At 38.3% G+C, this 15,717-nt stretch overlaps 1 protein-coding gene across 1 annotated transcript in view; it reads right to left on the bottom strand.

Moving 5' to 3' along the window:
• si:ch211-113g11.6 (uncharacterized protein LOC559008 homolog) overlaps positions 1–15,717 on the bottom strand; it is a 178,075-nt gene that overhangs the window by 54,704 nt on the left and 107,654 nt on the right. Inside the window, exons 9-10 of the mRNA XM_034174381.1 lie at positions 11,908–12,016; positions 11,008–11,215 (exon numbers count right to left, since the gene is read on the bottom strand). Of these exons, the coding sequence (XP_034030272.1) occupies positions 11,008–11,215; positions 11,908–12,016 (317 nt within the window). The remainder of the gene's footprint in view (positions 1–11,007; positions 11,216–11,907; positions 12,017–15,717) is intronic.

The raw sequence follows: 15,717 nt of genomic DNA, 5'->3' as shown, positions 1-15,717 counted from the left end.
TTTTTGCTCTGTATGCACCACTCTGCATTTAATCATTAGTGATCGATCTCTGCTCCCCTCCACAGCATGTCTTTTTCCTGGTTCTCTCCCTCAGCCCCAACCAGTCCCAGCAGAAGACTGCCCCTCCCTGAGCCTGGTTCTGCTGGAGGTTTCTTCCTGTTAAAAGGGAGTTTTTCCTTCCCACTGTAGCCAAGTGCTTGCTCACAGGGGGTCGTTTTGACCGTTGGGGTTTTACATAATTATTGTATGGCCTTGCCTTACAATATAAAGCGCCTTGGGGCAACTGTTTGTTGTGATTTGGCACTATATAAAAAAATTGATTGATTGATTGATGTCTAAAGCCGTAGCTCTCAAGCCTTTTCACAGATTCCAACCACAAAACTGAACCCTTTTTTGTTCACAGAAACAATCTGTTCACAAACCGTCATGAAAAATAATTCATTTGTTTTAGAGTCATCCTGCAGCAAACCAACAAACAAAACCAAATAGAGATGCGGTTGACAATATAATGTTCTGGGGGCAGGTAAAAAATGCCCAAGAGTGACAGCCAGCATGTGTACTTACGCGTGCTCCTGTCCTCATGACAGAGACAGAGGGAGCGAGCACAGTGAATAAAATCAGAACATTTCCAGCACAACCTGTTTTCCAGCTTCACAACACCATGACTCACGATGTCCTACTTTCTGTGTTTTTTTAGGTCATGACATGTTTTCCTCCAATTACACAATTATAAAGGCCACAGCAAGGAGCCGCCTTGCTGATTAATTTACTTTTCTTCTGGTTCAAACTAACCCAAACCCAACTGAAGAACGATGAGCACAAACCCGCCGCAAAAACAAGAAAGTGGTCTCTATAAGGCGCCACTCGCTCATCTTTTGGTGAATCTCAGAGAGGTGAGATGTTCAAACACATGAGCATACGACTTGTGATGGTTGCCATAGCGATCTCCCTGAGGCACAAGGCAATTTTGAAAGAAACAGCCGCGGGCAACAGCACCACTTCGGCATTGTTGCTTTGATCAAATAGAAACAGTCCGGTGAGGGTTGGGAATCTTTCAATAGATTTAAAATAGCTTTGATTCTTAGTTCATTCTTTTTGACACCTGATGTTCAGTGGTTGATGTGAGAATTCAAGTTTAGGTTGCTTTTTTTTTCCAATATAAGAGTATTGATTAAATTCATTCGATTTTTTTTAGCTACAAAGTGTTCTCAAAAGCCTGCTCGCTCTACTGTCGAAGCTTGTTGAAACACTGCCACAAACAAAGAAAAAAAGGTCTTTGTGAGTTGTTCCTGTGGTGTTCAGTGCAGCATCTTACAGATAGGTCCATACGTATTGGGACAATGGCGCAATTTTTGTAACATTACACCACCACACAGGTGCTGAAAACAAACTATCAAGATGTCCTTGAAGTGCAGACTTTAATTTAAGTGCTTTAGCAAAAATATTTGTTACCCATTTTGTTCACCCAACCAGTAAATATTTACCATTTATGAAATACAACCCTCTTCAGTACACAGTCCTTCCATTTTCAGAGGTCCTACGTAATTGGTCAAATTAAATATAAGTGTTATTCTGAACACAAATCATCAATTTTACAACCTGTTTTCTTTACAAAAGTAGATAATTGATACATAGACATTCCCAAATCACTGACTATTCCTTGGACCTCATTTACATCGGTCTTTAAGAAATACTAACGGTGTCATACTGTATGGTTAATTTGTCTGAAATTGGCAGTTCTCAAATAAAGCGTGGCCATGCAAGAAGCAGATGAGTGAGGAAAGCCGTCAAAACACCCATGGTGACTACAACCCCTGGCAAAAATTATGGAATCACCGGCCTCGGAGGATGTTCATTCAGTTGTTTAATTTTGTAGAAAAAAAGCAGATCACAGACATGACACAAAACTAAAGTCATTTCAAATGGCAACTTTCTGGCTTTAAGAAACACTATAAGAAATCAAGAAAAAAGATTGTGGCAGTCACTAACGGTTACTTTTTTAGACCAAGCAGAGGAAAAAAATATGGAATCACTCAATTCTGAGGAAAAAATTATGGAATCACCCTGTAAATTTTCATCCCCAAAACTAACACCTGCATCATATCAGATCTGCTCGCTAGTCTGCATCTAAAAATGAGTGAACACACCTTGGAGAGCTGTTGCACCAAGTGGACTGACATGAATCATTGCTCCAACACGAGAGATGTCAATTGAAACAAAGGAGAGGATTATCAAACTCTTAAAAGAGAGTAAATCATCACGCAATGTTGCAAAAGATGTTGGTTGTTCACAGTCAGCTGTGTCTAAACTCTGGACCAAATACAAACAACATGGGAAGGTTGTTAAAGGCAAACATACTGGTAGACCAAGGAAGACATCAAAGCATCAAGACAGAAAACTTAAAGCAATATGTCTCAAAAATCGAAAAATGTACAACAAAACAAATGAGGAACGAATGGGAGGAAACTGGAGTCAACGTCTGTGACCGAACTGTAAGAAACCGCCTAAAGGAAATGGGATTTACATACAGAAAAGCTAAACGAAAGGCATCATTAACACCTAAACAGAAAAAAAACAAGGTTACAATGGGCTAAGGAAAAGCAACTGTGGACTGTGGATGACTGGATGAAAGTCATATTCAGTGATGAATCTCAAATCTGCATTGGGCAAGGTGATGATGCTGGAACTTTTGTTTGGTGCCTTTCCAATGAGATTTATAAAGATGACTGCCTGAAGAGAACATGTAAATTTCCACAGTCATTGATGATATGGGGCTGCATGTCAGGTAAAGGCACTGGGGAGATGGCTGTCATTACATCATCAATAAATGCACAAGTTTATGTTGATATTTTGGACAATTGAAAGGATGTTTGGGGATGATGAAATCATTTTTCAAGATGATAATGCATCTTGCCATAGAGCAAAAACTGCAAAAACATTCCTTGCAAAAAGACACCTAGGGTCAATGTCAATGAGCAGATCTGATTTGATGCAGGTGTTAATTTGGGGGATGAAAATTTACAGGGTGATTCCATATTTTTTTCCTCTGCTTGGTCTAAAAAAGTAACCGTTACTGACTGCCACAATCTTTTTTTCTTGATTTCTTATAGTGTTTCTTAAAGCCAGAAAGTTGCCATTTGAAATGACTTTAGTTTTGTGTCATGTCTGTGATCTGCTTTTTTTCTACAAAATTAAACAACTGAATGAACATCCTCTGAGGCCGGTGATTCCATAATTTTTGCCAGGGGTTGTATAAAGCAGTTATGGGCTTCTGTGGATGTGATTGGAAAAACTGCATTGTGCAACCTTTGTCTGTTGCATTACCAGTTCCAAGTTCATGGTGGAGTAGTACACAAACATTTTAAAAGAAGGAAACAGAGCAAGCCTAAGCTCAAGTATTCCATGTGCCTTCTATCAAAATAGGTGAAATTTCATATCTTTTTTTGAAGAAAATACTTCTCTGTGCTACTCCACCATGAATTTGGAACTCGACTGATGCAACAAGCAAAAGTGCAGTTTAGAATTACTGCCACAGAAGCCTATATAATTCCTTCAGAATTGTCAGAGTTCTCTTGATGGCTTCCGTCACTAGTCTCTTTGATATAAGTGAAGTGCAAGACATATTCACTAACTTGGAAATGTTGAGTGATCCATCCCCTGACTTGTTTACAGTCTAGAAAATGTCTGCAAAAGTTATGATTTCTATTACTAATAACTTGATAAAGTTCATCCAACACACTAATGTATTAGTCTACTTAACGCATATGTTTTAGCCTACTGATACAGCCTACTCAATTTTAAATAGATTTTTTTTAATAAATTAGTCATAATAACATAAAGAGTTTTGAAGAGTTGATTAGTACATTAATGCACTGCACAGCGGTGCATGCAGTTAGTGCACTTGGTTCCAAACACAATATCACTGTTTCAAGTCATGCCCCATTGTTCATGTACAGCTGGAGCCAAATTAACATGTGGATCACAAACCAAAACTCTTGTGGTGAGCCTGAGCAAAATAGAAAAATCCCAATGAAATATCATTGAACTTCTTACGGTATTTTTTTCTGAATTATTCTGGTAACCACTGCTTCTTACTGTAATTTAACAGTGGGACGGTACTGTAATATATTTACTGTATTAAACTGTTGTATGTTACAATAGGCACACTGCAGCATAACAGTCAGTACCCTCCTGGCAAGTCTAGCTGCCAGTAAGGTTACTATAAATTAAAATGGAAATTCATTACAGTGCAGTTTTTTTTATGTTTTATTCTTAAAATATGATACTCACTCACTCATCTTCAACCACTTACTCCAATTAAGGGTCACGGGGGGTTGGAGCCTATCCCAGCAGTCATAGAGTGTAAGGTGGGGTACACACTGAACAGCACGCCAGTCTGTCGCAGGGCCACATAAAGACAAACAAACACATTCACATCCGCACACTCACCTACGGACAATTTAAAGTTTCCAATACACCTAACCTGCGTGTCTTTGGATGTGGGAGGAAGCCTAGGGAACGCACGCAAACATGAGCAGAACATGCAGACTCCACACAGAAACACCACAGGTGGGAATCGATCCCATGACCTTCTTGCTGTGCTAACTACTAAGCCACCTTGCTGCCCAAATATGATACTATGTCAGCAAAATTACTGAAACTTGTGAAATAATTATTACTATGGCCTGCATTATTACATAGATCACTTTGTCGTACAATAAACAGTGTCATGTTGTGTAATGCTAAGATAGACTCCAGCTCTTCAACAACTCTCCTCAGTATGAGTGGGAACAATTTATAGATGGTTGGAAGCTTGACAGAATTTCCAATTTGGCTGCCAACGTGGAGTCCATTAACTCATGAGGTCATGAAAATGTTCTGAAGAAGATTTATGAGCAACGTGATTGTAAATGCTTAAAGCGTGCATATGATATCATCATCTTCAGACACATGAATGGACAGACGCATTCATAGACTAACAATCTGCTAACAGTTTAGACATACAGTAGTGTTCAGAATACAACCCCTGGCAAAAATTATGGAATCACCGGCCTCGGAGGATGTTCATTCAGTTGTTTAATTTTGTAGAAAAAAAGCAGATCACAGACATGACACAAAACTAAAGTCATTTCAAATGGCAACTTTCTGGCTTTAAGAAACACTATAAGAAATCAAGAAAGATTGTGGCAGTCAGTAACGGTTACTTTTTTAGACCAAGCAGAGGAAAAAAATATGGAATCACTCAATTCTGAGGAAAAAATTATGGAATCACCCTGTAAATTTTCATCCCCAAAACTAACACCTGCATCATATCAGATCTGCTCGTTAGTCTGCATCTAAAAAGGAGTGAACACACCTTGGAGAGCTGTTGCACCAAGTGGACTGACATGAATCATGGCTCCAACACGAGAGATGTCAATTGAAACAAAGGAGAGGATTATCAAACTCTTAAAAGAGAGTAAATCATCACGTAATGTTGCAAAAGATGTTGGTTGTTCACAGTCAGCTGTGTCTAAACTCTGGACCAAATACAAACAACATGGGAAGGTTGTTAAAGGCAAACATACTGGTAGACCAAGGAAGACATCAAAGCATCAAGACAGAAAACTTAAAGCAATATGTCTCAAAAATTGAAAAATGTACAACAAAACAAATGAGGAACGAATGGGAGGAAACTGGAGTCAATGTCTGTGACCGAACTGTAAGAAACCGCCTAAAGGAAATGGGATTTACATACAGAAAAGCTAAACGAAAGGCATCATTAACACCTAAACAGAAAAAAACAAGGTTACAATGGGCTAAGGAAAAGCAATTGTGGACTGTGGATGACTGGATGAAAGTCATATTCAGTGATGAATCTCGAATCTGCATTGGGCAAGGTGATGATGCTGGAACTTTTGTTTGGTGCCTTTCCAATGAGATTTATAAAGATGACTGCCTGAAGAGAACATGTAAATTTCCACAGTCATTGATGATATGGGGCTGCATGTCAGGTAAAGGCACTGGGGAGATGGCTGTCATTACATCATCAATAAATGCACAAGTTTATGTTGATATTTTGGACAATTGAAAGGATGTTTGGGGATGATGAAATCATTTTTCAAGATGATAATGCATCTTGCCATAGAGCAAAAACTGCAAAAACATTCCTTGCAAAAAGACACATAGGGTCAATGTCATGGCACAGGGTCAATGTCAATGAGCAGATCTGATTTGATGCAGGTGTTAATTTGGGGGATGAAAATTTACAGGGTGATTCCATAATTTTTTCCTCAGAATTGAGTGATTCCATATTTTTTTCCTCTGCTTGGTCTAAAAAAGTAACCATTACTGACTGCCACAATCTTTTTTCTTGATTTCTTATAGTGTTTCTTAAAGCCAGAAAGTTGCCATTTGAAATGATTTTAGTTTTGTGTCATGTCTGTGATCTGCTTTTTTTCTACAAAATTAAACAACTGAATGAACATCCTCTGAGGCCAGTGATTCCATAATTTTTGCCAGGGGTTGTAATAGTAGTGCTATGTGACTAAAAAGATTAATCCAGGTTTTGAGTATGTTTCTTATTGTTACATGGGAATCAAGGTACCAGTAGATTCAGTAGATTCTCACAAATCCAACAAGACCAAGCATTCATGATATGCACACTCTTAAGACTATGAAATTGGGCTATTGGTTAAAAAAGTAGAAAAGGGGGTGTTCATAATAATAGTAGCATCTGCTGTTGACGCTACAAACTCAAAACTATTATGTTCAAACTGCTTTTTTAGCAATCCTGTGAATCACTAAACTAGTATTTAGTTGTATAACCACAGTTTTTCATGATTTCTTCACATCTGCAAGGCATTAATTTTTTTGGTTTGGAACCAAGATTTTGCTTGTTTACTAGTGTGCTTGGGGTCATTGTCTTGTTGAAACACCCATTTCAAGGGCATGTCCTCTTCAGCATAAGGCAACATGACCTCTTCAAGTATTTTGACATATACAAACTGATCCATGATACCTGGTATGCGATATATAGGCCCAACACCATAGTTGGAGAAACATGCCCATATCATGATTCTTGCACCACCATGCTTCACTGCCTTCACTGTGAACTGTGGCTTGAATTCAGAGTTTGGGGGTCGTCTCACAAACTGTCTGCGGCCCTTGGACCCAAAAAGCACAAATTTACTCTCATCAGTCCACAAAATATTCCTCCATTTCTCTTTAGGCCAGTTGATGTGTTCTTTGGCAAATTGTAACCTCTTCTGCACGTCTTTTATTTAACAGAGGGACTTTGCGGGGGATTCTTGCAAATAAATTAGCTTCACACAGGCGTCTTCTAACTGTCACAGCACTTACAGGTAACTCCAGACTGTCTTTTATCATCCTGGAGCTGATCAATGGGTGAGCCTTTGCCATTCTGGTTATTCTTCTATCCATTTTGATGGTTGTTTTCTGTTTTCTTCCACGCATCTCTGTTTTTTTTTTTTGGTCCATTTTAAAGCATTGGAGATCATTGTAGATGAACAGCCTATAATGTTTTGCACCTGCGTATAGGTTTTCCCCTCTCCAATCAACTTTTTAATCAAACTACGCTGTTCTTTATAACAATGTCTTGAATGTCCCATTTTCCTCAGGCTTTCAAAGAGAAAAGCATGTTCAACAGGTGCTGGCTTCATCCTTAAATAGGGGACACCTGATTCACACCTGTTTGTTCCACAAAACTGACCAACTCACTGACTGAATGCCACACTACTATTATTGTGAACACCCCCTTTTCTACCTTTTTTTACTAATAGCCCAATTTCATAGCCTTAAGAGTGTGCATATCATGAATGCTTGGTCTTGTTGGATTTGTGAGAATCTACTGAATCTACTGGTACCTTGTTTCCCATGTAACAATAAGAAATATACTCAAAACCTGGATTAATATTTTTAGTAGCACTACTATTATTCTGAACACTACTGTAAAGAGACGAGCTTCCTATGCAACACTCAGATGTCATAGTCATGAGCACAATATGGATTTCTTGCATATGTAGTATGATCTGGTACAGTTTTTTTTCCAAATGTAACTTTTCTCTGTCCTTTTAAATCAGATGAATTGGATTGCTGTTGCATACTGTGGTAACAGGGCAGAAGTAATGTTGTAGCTGCTGGAGGTAGTTACAATGGCTTGTTGTAGTGCAGATGCACGTGGGCAATCATTCATACTGCCTGAGTCTTAGCAGCACATCAGTAATGTAAATATGATGGTCACATTGCTGTTGCTGTGATATTCCACCAATAAGAACGATAAGTGTCATTTCTCTTTCAGCTTGACATAATGGCACTGTTGCTAGACTTTGTGTGAAGATGATGCAAATCCGCAGTTGGAATGAACCCTACCAAGAATATTTATTCCTCACATTTTAAAACAGTAGGTCAATGAGTAAGACCTAATCCAGAAAACCAATAAATTGTAGCCGTTGCAATAAACAACCAGATGGAGAACTTCTTGGCCCAAAATAAAAGTTCATGAGAATTTTCAATACATAAAAGCAGAACCACGATGTAATTTCAATAACTTTTATGCCTTTTTTAATATATGCATGCAGTGGTGGGGGAATTGTTGTCAAAACTGTTTGTGTGAACATGATGATGATGCAATAATAATAATAATACTAATAGTAAAAATAATAATGAAAGCCATCAGAGGGCTGTTACATACCCTCCACGCTCTAGACAACACAATATAAATGTACAAGTAAATATACCTACATCTCTAATGGTGTTTTTGACAATGCTCGACTTCATCATATAACTTCTGTGTGACTTCATTATGACATTATTCATACCAGTCAATCACAAATATTTTGCTGATCAGTATATGCTTTTGGTGATCCATCTAGGCTTGGTTGTTGAGATATACAAAACAACTTGCTTTTCTGACAATGTTTTCCTTGACCATGGTATTTTACATTTAAACAAAACTACTCCAAACATTTTGATATATATCAAGTAATATTCCCACCAAATGTAAAGGAAATCCATCCAGGTGTTTTTGATTTAAAAGACACAAACACACGTGCCAGTGAAAACAAAACCCTTCTCACCACTTTGGCAATGTGCAGGGTAATAATGCATTTTATTGATTACCTTCCACAAGGACACCCATTTCTGCAGCAATCCACCAATCAGGCATGTATGGTAGAGTGGCCAGACAGAAGCCACTCCTTAGTAAAAGGCACATGGCAGCTCGCCTGGAGTTTAATAAAAGGCACCTGAAGGACTCTCAGACCATGAGAAAGAAAATTCTCTTGTCGCATGAGGCAAAGATTGAACTCTTCGGTGTGAATGCCAGGCGTCATGTTTGGAGGAAACCAGGCACCATCCCTACAGTGAAGCATGGTGGTGGCAGCATCATGCTGTGGGGATATTTTTCAGTGGCGGGAACTGTGAGACTAGTCAGGATGAGGAAAAGATGAATGTAGCAATGTACAGAGACATCCAGGGTGAAAACCTGCATCAGAGCGCTCTTGACCTCAGACTGAGGCGATAGTTCATCTTACAGCAGGACAATGACCCTAAGCCAGGGGTAGGCAACGAGGGCCGAGACACTGCATGTTTTACTTGCAACCAATCACCTCAGGAGGTAGGTTACTGATGAGCTTCTCCCTTGAACATAAACACCTTATCATTAATGAAATCACTTGTTCAGGTGATTGGTAGCAAGGAAAACCTGCACTGTCTCAGCCCTTCATGGCACATGATTGCCCACCCCTGCTCTAAGCACTCAGCCAAGATATCAAAGGAGTGGCTTCAGGACAACAGAAGGTGATCACTGGCCACAAGCCCTAAGCTTCACTAAAAGACTTTAGATAAAGTTGAGGCTGCGACCCACTCTGTTAGTAATAAAGTTTATTTAAAATGGTAGAAAGCATAGTACCATGCTATGCCAGTATGCTAGCCATATGAAAGGGAAAATAAGTGCGTCTTAAGTCTGGACTTGAAAGTCTCTAAGAATCTGACTGTTTTATTAATGCAGGGAGATCATTCCACAAAGCAGGTGCATGATAAGAGAAAGCTCTGTGACCCACAGACTTTTATTCACCCTAGGCAGATAAAGTAGTCCTGCACCCTATGAACGCAGAGCCCAGGCCGGCACATAGGGTTTAATGAGGTCTGCTAAGTAGGGAGGTGCTAGCTCATGAATAATTTTATAGGTTAGTAGCAGAACCTTAAAATCTGATCTCACAGTGACAAGAAGCCAGTGAAGAGATGCCAAAATGGGTGTAATGTGGTCAAACTTTCTGCTTCAGCCCAGACCTGAATATGAACATTTGAACATCTGTGGAGAGATCTGAATATGACGTGATGGTGTTTGAGAGGTGCTGCCAACAGGAATGGGCTAAGCTGCCCAAAGACAGGTGCACCAAGCTTGTGGCATCATATTCAAGAAGACTTGAGGATGTAATTGCTGATGCTTATTGCAAATGCTTATTGAGTGTTGTTAGAAGGAAAGGTGATGTAACACAGTGGTAAACATACCACTGTCCCAGCTTTTTTGAAATTGGTTGCAGGCATCCATTTCAAAATAAGCAAATATTTGCACAAAAACAATGAAGTTTATCAGTTTAAACATTAGATATCTTGTCTTTGTGGTGTATTCAATTGAATATAGGTTGAAGAGGATTTGCAAATCATTGTATTCTGTTTTTATTTACATTTTACACAATGTCCCAACTTCATTGGAATTGGGGTTGTAAATGTGATTTCCTAGTTTTTTTCTTTTTAATAAATTAGCAAAAATTTCAAACAAATTTTTTTCATGTTGTCATTATGGGATGTTGTGAGAAGAATTTTGAGGGGGAAAAAAAGAATTTACTCCATTTCGGAATAAGGCTAGAATATGTGGAAAAAGTGAAGTGCTGTAAATACTGTCTGGATGCACTGTATATGAAGCTATAAAGAAGAAACTTCCTTCTAATACAAAACAGATAGAGGGCAGTCTAGTTACAGATTCTGCAAAACACAAACACAGACCTGTTCCCAGGTACAGGACGCTGTAGTGCTCGTCGTTGACAGCCAGGACGATGTCTGCCGCGGTGTGTGTGATCTGGTCATCTGTGGGAAGGTCGAGCGGAGCCACACCCACGGGTCGGATCACATCCTCAATTTCTGGGTGGTACCTCATCACCCCCAAGTTTTTCATGTCATTGTGCCCCCCAGTTGTTGAGTTTTTGAAGACACACTGAGAGGAGAGTGATGTAATAAATTCAGAAAAGCCCAGGAATGAGAGTCAATAAAATGCATTTGCATACAATATATGGGGTTATGGGGTCTCCCCAATATGTGTCATAGCAGGTACTTGCCTATTATTAAAGGTTAGTTACCGCCTAATGTTATGTTACATAAGAGATTTCTTAAGTTCTTTGTAACAGGTCTCAGACATGAGAATGATACAATAAGTCATATATTTAGAAACAGTATTAATATCAGCTCAAGAATGGGCAATAATCTTAGATTTTTATTCAAAAGTAATAAATATCTCACTGGGATGTTAGAACAAATCCTTAAGGCAATTTATTGTCAGTTTTTATAGATACAATACATATAGTAGTATATAGTCTGTGGTCAAATTGTAGAACTTGTTGAGATGAGAGATAATCTTTTAAATGATGGATTTTTTTAACAAACAAGAATTGCAATGGATTATTAATGATCTAACTTGCTCCTGGGGAGATTTTTCATTTATTTATTTATTTTATATTTTTTATGTATTTGTTTCTACTGTTTTTCTGCTTTATTTTTAAGTTGTATTTGTGTGAAATATTTCATGAATAAAGCTGTTAATATAATATATGTGTTCTTTATATTCTCTTTCAGCTTTTAGATACTGTTGCACCTTTTCCTCATCTTCCAAATGTAGCATGGTGTTCTTACCATGCCCGGGCGACTGCCGATGAATGGACTGCTGTAGCCCTTTAGCTTGGATGTGGAGAAGGCCTGGTCAATATCTTCAATGGAGTAGGCACAGATCACCGTTCTGCCCCTGAACAAAGGCAGAGAGAATTCTGTGAATCACAGTCAAATCAAGGACAGCTGAACAGGAAGGTATATGTTGGCCTACTCTGGGCTTTGATACAGTGTAACAGTGTAATCCTTGACATTTTTCTGAGCCTGTGGCCGGCTCTGAATGTGATTCATTCACAGTGTCACACCTTCTCATTCAGCACCCTGTGGATGTGCCGTTTTGGAGTCACATATGGACATGTGCAAGTTTTTAATGGCATTTACAGGAATGTCATAAGATGAGGTGTTCACTCAAAAGCAAGCGTGGACAGCAGAAAGCATATAAAACAAAAATATGGAGCTATGACTCAATATAATTTTAAACTACAGAATGACATTTTGGCTGCCGTCTGCAGAAACAGCAAGCGTTCATGCTTCTGTTATCACACTCATTGATATTGTACAAGAGTGGAAAATCTCTGGGATTTAAATTATTATAGTCATTATTATGGAAGAATGCTGTTCCACATAAACCACATATGATAACAGCTCAAGTGTGATCGTATGAAGCATGTGGTAGTGGGTGTTCTTATCATGTCATGTGTTGTGTGGGCAGATGAGCAGTTTTTTTAAGCTTGGTGTTATTTAATGTATCTGTTGGTTCATTTGTGTCATTATTATGGCATTTTCACTTAGCCTGACAAAAAACAGGCAAATTTTTCATTAAGTGAAAGACATAATTTGATTTAATTCCAGGTTTTAAGGGTTGTTATTATTATGTAGTAATTATGTAATATTATTATGTAACAACACCACATGATGTAATAACTCACCAAAATGTAATACACTTTCATTTCATAATGTCAAACAGCCTGAATGTAATATATATTATTAATAATATTATAGGGATGCATCAGTATTATCATTACAAAATGAAATCACATAAAGCCATGAATCAAGTTTGCGGTTTCAATTAATCGTGCAGCACTGGTGAGTATGTAATAAAATATGAAACAAAATGTTACTTTTGTGTCTCTCTTTTTATTGTACATTACTGAGCACCCCGCTTCATAACACTGGTTATTTTTTCACTGTTTGTGTGGTAATACTTTACTGCACACATTTATATGTGGAGGTTTATTACATATTATATAGCGGCTGAGTGGATCCTTGTCATTTGATTGGTGGGTTGTATGTCACGTGACATGGATTATTCGTACCATTTGCCGTGTCTCATTGACTGTGCAATAGTTCTTTTTTATCGTGCAATTTCGGTGCTTTATGAAATGTGTTATTGCACCCCTGACCACTGTGCATGCTCACTACTGGAAGCGGCGTTTAGCTAAACATGGTGGAGTTTGTTTTGCTGGCGGGCGATGATTTGAAGGAGCTAATTGACAGTGCTAATTCTTCTACCACAAAAAAAAAAGCACATCCACCCTGCCGTAAGCCACCTGGAGGCATGAAGAACTGTTAGGATGAAGAGGATGAAGACAAATTTCTGACGCGACTTTTTGCTGGAGTGAGGAAAGCAGCTGGCAGTCTGTACACAAAGTCATGTACACAACGGCATCACAGACTAACAATTTTTGACTCCTATTTAAAGTTTGTGTTGGACTGTTAGGCACCAGTGATGAACACCAAAATGTAAGTCCCTTTTCTGTTGTTTATGAATTAATAAAATATCAAATGACAAGGATCTATTTTTGCTGTTATATAAAACAAATAATGAATTTTTCCCCATTCTTTCAATAGAACAAATATTTAATTCAGTGAAAGCTTTCACTTCATGGAAATATTTGTTCCATTTAATTCATAAACATTCATTATTTGTATACTATGCGTGTTGAGGGTGTTTATTACAAAATGTGTCAGATTTTTACAAAATGTAGGTGCTATAACATAATGAAATGAAAATTGATTCTTTCTTTTTTTTTTGCTGTTGCCAGGCTTACTATTGTGATGTAGTTTAAAAAGACAGATTGTTCATCAGCAAGCACTCAAAACTCTACAAATTGCAAATACCCAGGATTTCCAAAGCCAAGGTTCAGCAAGAACATTATGCACACTCTGTACTGAGATTGCCAGGATTTCTTTATACTGAGTACATCCTGTGTGGAACAGTAATTAAAGGAATTATGTTACCTACACCAGACATGTTGTAGCATCTTTCTAATCAGCAATCAATAATAATATAATAATAATAATAACTCCAGAACCTTTTCTCAATTCCGACTTCAGCATTTAATGTCATTCCTCAAAACAAAATTTTATATGGAACATGTTTCCAATACATCACTGCCAAATCAATCAAATCTTTTGCTCTAAGGAGTACCTCACTGCAAAAATGCAAAATCTTACCAAGTATGTTTGTCTAATTTTGAAACACAATATTGCATTTGTACTTAATATAAGACACAATCACTTTAAAGGCTAAATTTTTGTAAGCTATACTGCCTTTTATTTTTTAGATAATAATTCTGTAAAATCTTGACAGTCTTGGAAACATTTTGTTAGTGTTTGTTATTTCTGAGACAAAACAAGCTTTTTTGTTGACTGATAACATTTTTAAGAATCAGTGTTATTTGTAAAATATGTAACTTCCTAATCTCAGACAAATAAAGTTCAGAGGGAGTTTTCTCAGCTAATTTTGAAATGCCATTTCAAGAAATCTCTTCACTTATACCATTGGCAGGTTTTTAAAATGAAAACAAGGTGTTTTAAACTTGTTACAATAAAAACAAAACATTGCAGTGTAACAAGATGAAACATCACTGTTACAAATTCTTAAAACAAAGTTTTGAAATTAGCTGAGACACCACAGTTTGAGCCATATCTTTATAGTATTAGGAAGTGTTAAATCATAGCATCTTCAATTTTTTTTTTATGAAACACAAAAGCACTGTGTTGCTTCATTGTTGCTTCATTGTACCACCAATAAACCACTCATATTTAGTAATTGGTCTTTTGCTGTCAGGATTATGTGCTGCCCTGATGTGCTGTCAGGATTATGCGCTGCCCTGATCTACCAGAAAATTGGCAAGACAGCTGCCATCAAAACCATAACCCCACATCTGTCCATCATGATTATCGAGGTTGGCAAAGCTGTACAGTCTCAGACTACGTGACTCTTGAACTCAAACGGAAGTTGGAATGCATCTCGGAGCAGCTGTCTGCCCTGCAAAGGCATTGATGTTGGAGATCAGTGAATATTCATTTACACAATTGTATCTGGACAGTTAAGAGAAGCTGCATTTGGCTCTGTGCTTCTCTGCCTAACCCAAACACGGCAGCCTTATCAGCTATAGAATGTCAAAATGCCCCACATTCCTCCAGAAGATTTCAACGGCCCTGGTGATGCACACGGCTCCCTTTCTCATCTGCCCTCCCCCACAGACTCTACACACACATGGGCAGGGACTGATATGAACCACCTGCACATAAGAACACACGCTCTCCCCCACCCCTCCTTGTGTTTCTGTCCCCACCCCGGCCTCCGCACTTGGCACTCCCTTTCCCCTCCGGGAGACTGCACGGCACGGTTCCAGCAACCTCCCACTTCCACCCCCCAAGCTCAGTTGCGCAGCATGACGCTGCTGCAGTCCACACTCACATTGCCTCAATTCAGATGACGGACTGTTTCAAAGTTTAGCGTACATAAACAATCAAATGTATATGTGTGGTTGTTTTAATTCTGATGTGTGCCATTATTACTTTCAGCTAGTAATAATTGTGGATTAA

Source organism: Thalassophryne amazonica, chromosome 7, assembly GCF_902500255.1.
Source record: "Thalassophryne amazonica chromosome 7, fThaAma1.1, whole genome shotgun sequence".
Lineage (NCBI taxonomy): Eukaryota > Metazoa > Chordata > Actinopteri > Batrachoidiformes > Batrachoididae > Thalassophryne > Thalassophryne amazonica.
Note: the sequence above shows the minus strand (reverse complement) of the source record. Positions and strands in the feature narration are given on the sequence as shown.